Source organism: Myotis brandtii, unplaced genomic scaffold (assembly GCF_000412655.1).
Source record: "Myotis brandtii unplaced genomic scaffold, ASM41265v1 scaffold698, whole genome shotgun sequence".
Taxonomy (NCBI): Eukaryota; Metazoa; Chordata; class Mammalia; order Chiroptera; family Vespertilionidae; genus Myotis; species Myotis brandtii.
Genome location: NW_005370731.1, coordinates 1,605,819 through 1,610,432, shown reverse-complemented (window position 1 = coordinate 1,610,432; position 4,614 = coordinate 1,605,819). Strand labels below are relative to the sequence as shown.

The following is a 4,614-nucleotide window of genomic DNA, read 5'->3' as shown; positions in this document are numbered from 1 at the left end:
GGAGCTGGAGGCCCAGCCGTGACCATGTAAGGAAGCCGGGATCCGTTGGGATGGGGCTGGAGGGAAAGGTGGGGGGCAATGAAGGGGAGAATCCTGGGTGGGGGCGTGTAAAGGAGGGAGGGCTGCGGTCCACGCAGGCCCAGCCCGCCTGCCTGCTTGCGGGGAGGCAGCCACACCCCAGCCTTGGCCTCAGCTGCAGGGAGCCCCAGGCGGCCACAGCCAGAGTCGGAGAAGTGGCTCTTGCAGACCATGCCCGGGATCGTCCGCGACTCTCAGACACAAACCGAGGCCCCCAAGCAGACACCTCTCAAAGTTAGCACCCCGAGTCTCAGACAGAGCCCCCTGTCACCCAGGCCTTTCCTGAGAGACTTGCTCCAGGCAGAATTTGGGGACTGGAGCAGAAATGTTCTAAAACTCAGGCAGATCCCAGGCTCAGAGACTTTCCCTTAGAGACCCAGACAAACAATGACATAAACAGAGACCCCAAAAGGCACAATACTAAACACAAAGAAATCTCTCAGACACAGACAGACACGATGAACCCTCCTCAGACGGTAAAGCAGGACCTTTCCTCCAAGACTTGAAAACAGACATACAGTTGAACTGAAAACCAGGCCCATGCAGACTGAGAAAATACTCCCAGGCAGCCGGACCCCAGCCCGCCTTCAAGACAAAGCCCTTCCCCAACAGGGCGATGGCCCAGACCTGTCCCAAAAGAAATCCTTCCCAAGATACCGATGAACACAGTGACGAAAGCAAGATGCAAACTCCAGCCAGCCACAAAGGAACAAGAAGCCTTCCTTGGACTGAGACCCTGAGAAATCAAGATTGAAACGAGCCCAGCCAGCATGGCTCAATGGTTGAGCATCGACTTATGAACCAGGAGATCACAGTTCAATTTTGGTCAGGGCATATGCCTGGGTTGTGGGCTCGATCTCCAGTAGGGGGCATGCAGAGGCAGCTGACCAATGATTCTCTTTCATCATTGATATTTCTCTCCCCCCCCCCCCCTCCCTTCCTCTCTAAAATCAATAAAAATTTTTTTGGAAAGATTGAAATGAGACACTCTATAGTTGGTATAGACAGACACAATGGTGCTGCAGCCACTGGACTGTGGGTCCCAATCCAGACCTGAGCACTTCAGTCTTCAAGGCCTTTAGCAGGCCACATGAGCTGCTGTGCCCACCACCATGCCACGAAAGAATGGGTTTCCTCTCATTGCATTTACAAGATATATTGATAGCATCATTGCAAATTATTCCATACAAAATGGTGGTTTTGTTGGGTGGAGAGAGTATTTGATATTTCACATAGGCTTTGATTTTTTTTTTAGGCTTTGATTTATATGTGTAGTTTTAATTATTATTTTTTTTAAATTTTATTTTTATTGATTTCAGAGAAGAAGGGAGAGGGCGAGAGAAACATCAATGATGATAGAGAATCATTGATCGGCTGCCCCCTGCACATCCCCTATTGGGGATCGAGCCCACAACCTGGGCATATGGCCTGATTGGGAATCGAACCATGACCTCCTGGTCCATAGGTCGCCGCTCAACCATTGAACCACACCAGCCAGCCTATTATTTATTTACTAGGGGCCTGGTGCACGAAGATTCGTGCATTGGGGGTGGGTCCCTCAGCCCGACCTGCACCCTCTCCAATCTGGGAGCCCTCACGGGAACCCTCTCCAACCTGGGAGTTTCTGTCTGTCTTTGCAATCATATGAGCAAATTGTCTGAGACCCCCAACCCAGCTTGGTTTGTTGCTCACGAATTGTCTGAGACCCCCAACCCAGTTTGGTTTGTTGCTCACAGAATAATAGAGGCATTTTATTTTCTTTGCTCCATTGGTGGAGATTTCCTGGAAGTTTTAGGATATCTTCCCTTTAATTTTTCCTAGACACTCTGATTTTACTTATGTCTCTCACCTTTGCTTTCCCTCCATCCCCCACCGCAACAGTAACTTGCTCCAGGCTCACTTTGCTTTAGATCTGCCACCAGAACTACAATTCCCAGCATTCCTGGTGCTCCCCACACTCTAGGTTTTCCCTTCCTGCTCTGTCTCCATTCCACGGCCTCCCACATTGCCATGTTCCCCCAAGCTGCTAGCTCTCCCGCTCTGCTCTCTGCTGGGTGCCTGTGTATGCAAATGAACCCACCAGCTTTGCTGGGTTAATTTGCATATTCACTCCTGATTGGCTGGTGAGCATAGCAAAGGGACGGTTAATTTACATGTTTCTCTTTTATTATATAGGATTGAGTGAGTTAGTTAATCCTCACCCGAAGATATTTTTTCCATTGATTTATTTAGAGAGAGTAGAAGAGAGAGAGGGAAGGAAGGGAAGAGAGAGAAACATTGATGTGAGACACATTGATTTGTTGCCTCCTTGCACGTGCCCCAACCAGGGCCAGGTATCAAACCTGCTACCCTTCAATGTATGGGCCAATGCTCAAGCCACTGATCACACCAGACAGGGCTGTCATTTTTATTTAAAATGTTAACTTCTTACAGTGCACACCTTTTTGGATGTGGAATGGAGGTATACAATGCTGTTGTAGATGGAGTAAATGCTTAAAACAAGACTAACAAGGGTAGAATAGGGTACAATCCTTGTTTTAAACTGTAATTCAGAAAAAATATAATAAGAATCATGGTGCCATAGATAGTTCTCAATGGTGCAGTTGAATATCCAACTCCAAAGTTTTAATCCCAACCCCAGAAGGCTGGGCTCTTCTCCATCTCGCAGGCCCCTCGGTCTCGGCTTCTCACTCCTGAGTCTGCAGCCCATCGTCCTGGGGCCCAGTTCCATCCTCTCGTCGGTCCTCAGTGGTTACTCCTGCTTAGCCTCCTCCCCGTGCCACTCCGAGGGAGGCCTTCTTCTTGCCAATTCGTTCTTGGGTCCCCTCTGAGAGGATATCAAGAGTCTAGGCTGGGACCCCTGCTCCCCACTTCAAATCCCATCACCACAGCCAGAAAAGCCTCAGTCAGGGGACCTGCTTCCTCGCCTGCTGCCTCCACCAGCTCCACTAAGGCCAGGGCCCGCTTCCGTGTGCACTGCCCTGGCCCCAGGACCCAGCGTGCACAGTGGACAGCCATCCGGGGCCGGCCGAGGCGGAGTACCTCACCCATTGACTCTAGGCTACCTTGGGATCCCAGGTGGATACGGCCCAGAGCCTCTTCCAGTTCCTCCTCCAGCCCAGGCAGCAGGAAACGGTCAGCAGCCTCCAGTGCCTCCTCCACCTCTGAGCCCAGCAGGGGCTGGCCTGGCGGGGGAATGGGCCCCAGGGCTGCTCCACAGCCCCGGCAGCCATGCAGGTGATGCATGATAGGCCAGGCTGCGCTGGGTGATAGGTCTCGAAGAGGTACCAGGTCCATCTGGGCTTCAGCAAAGCTGCCAGCTAGCAGGGCCCGGAAGAAAGGGGAGGCAGCAGACGAGGCAGCTCGCTGGGCGGGGAGCCGGAGGCCTGAGTCCAGGAGGAAGTGCAGATCTGGGGCTGGGATGGGAGCTGGGCCCAGCAGAGGTTCATAATGGCAAGGGGAGGGCGGGTCTAGGTCCAAGGGGGTTGCAGGTGGCGGGGCTGGGCTCACAGGGGGAGACACCAGGCTGTGGAGGCAAGAAAGGGAGTCTGCAGCAAAGAAGAGGAAGAGCGGGTGCGGGGCTGGCCGCGTCAGCGCCGAGAGGAGGAGTCGGAGGCCGCCCTGGTCCAGAAGTAGCCGGCGCCACAGAGAGGGCTTCCTGTGGGGAGAAAGAGAATCTCTCAGAAGGGGGAAAAGGTGCGACTGGGCAAGAGCAACCTTGCTCCCCTGGCCCCTGCAAGGCACCCCCATCCTCCTCACCGACAGATGAAGGGCAAGGTCAGCGCACAGGCCACACGGTCCTCAGGACTCCCGGAGAGCAGCAGGTGAGTGAGGACCCCCACTCCGAAGGGCGACTCCGCCTGCACCGTCAGGTTCTGCAGCAGCATTTCACCTGCAGGGATGGGCAGAGTGGGTCAGGGTGGGAGCTGGTGTCCAAGATTGGGGCGGGAGGGGTAGCACAGGCTTCCGGGCCCCAGAAAGGAAGGTGGGTAAAACCTCAGGGCAAGAAACCAGGGCACGGGAAAGGAGGCTGACGCAGGCCCTGGAGGGATGGGGCCCAGAGACTAGGAATTGGAAGTGAGGGCAGGAACAGGAAGTGGGATGTCAGGGAGTAAGCCAGGGCCCTCAGGGCTGAGACTGGACCCAGGAGACAGGGCAGTCCCTGGCAGTGTTGGATATGGGGGTTGGGCCTGAAAGGACATGGCGCCTGAGCCTGGGTTCACAAGTCAGTGACACCGCCGAACTGAGAGTAGATTAGGGAAGGAAATGCCAACAGGTACAATTCTAAATTGTGGGGCCCCAAAGCCTGGGCCAGGTATGGAGCAGGACTCTGCAGGCTGGGATGGTGGAGCAGGATGGGGCGGATGGTGGGCTGAGGGCAGTGAGGGACCGAGGGGTGGTAAGGCGAGGTTCGGGGCTCACTGAAGGATAAGTGGAAGACAGAGCGGAAAGGGGCAGGGACATACCTAGCTCCCGGTGCTGGCTGCGCAGACTGGGGGGCCGGGCACGCAGCGTGGGCCAGTCGTCCGGGGCGAC

The 4,614-nt window shown here is 54.6% G+C and overlaps 1 protein-coding gene across 1 annotated transcript in view; it reads right to left on the bottom strand.

Annotated features, from left to right (window-relative positions):
- Positions 1–2,471: 2,471 nt before the first annotated feature.
- Positions 2,472–4,614, bottom strand: part of ARMC5 (armadillo repeat containing 5) — a 6,676-nt gene continuing 4,533 nt past the window's right edge. Inside the window, exons 6-8 of the mRNA XM_005882110.2 lie at positions 4,545–4,609; positions 3,838–3,970; positions 2,472–3,736 (exon numbers count right to left, since the gene is read on the bottom strand). Of these exons, the coding sequence (XP_005882172.1) occupies positions 2,917–3,736; positions 3,838–3,970; positions 4,545–4,609 (1,018 nt within the window). The 3' untranslated portion in view covers positions 2,472–2,916. The remainder of the gene's footprint in view (positions 3,737–3,837; positions 3,971–4,544; positions 4,610–4,614) is intronic.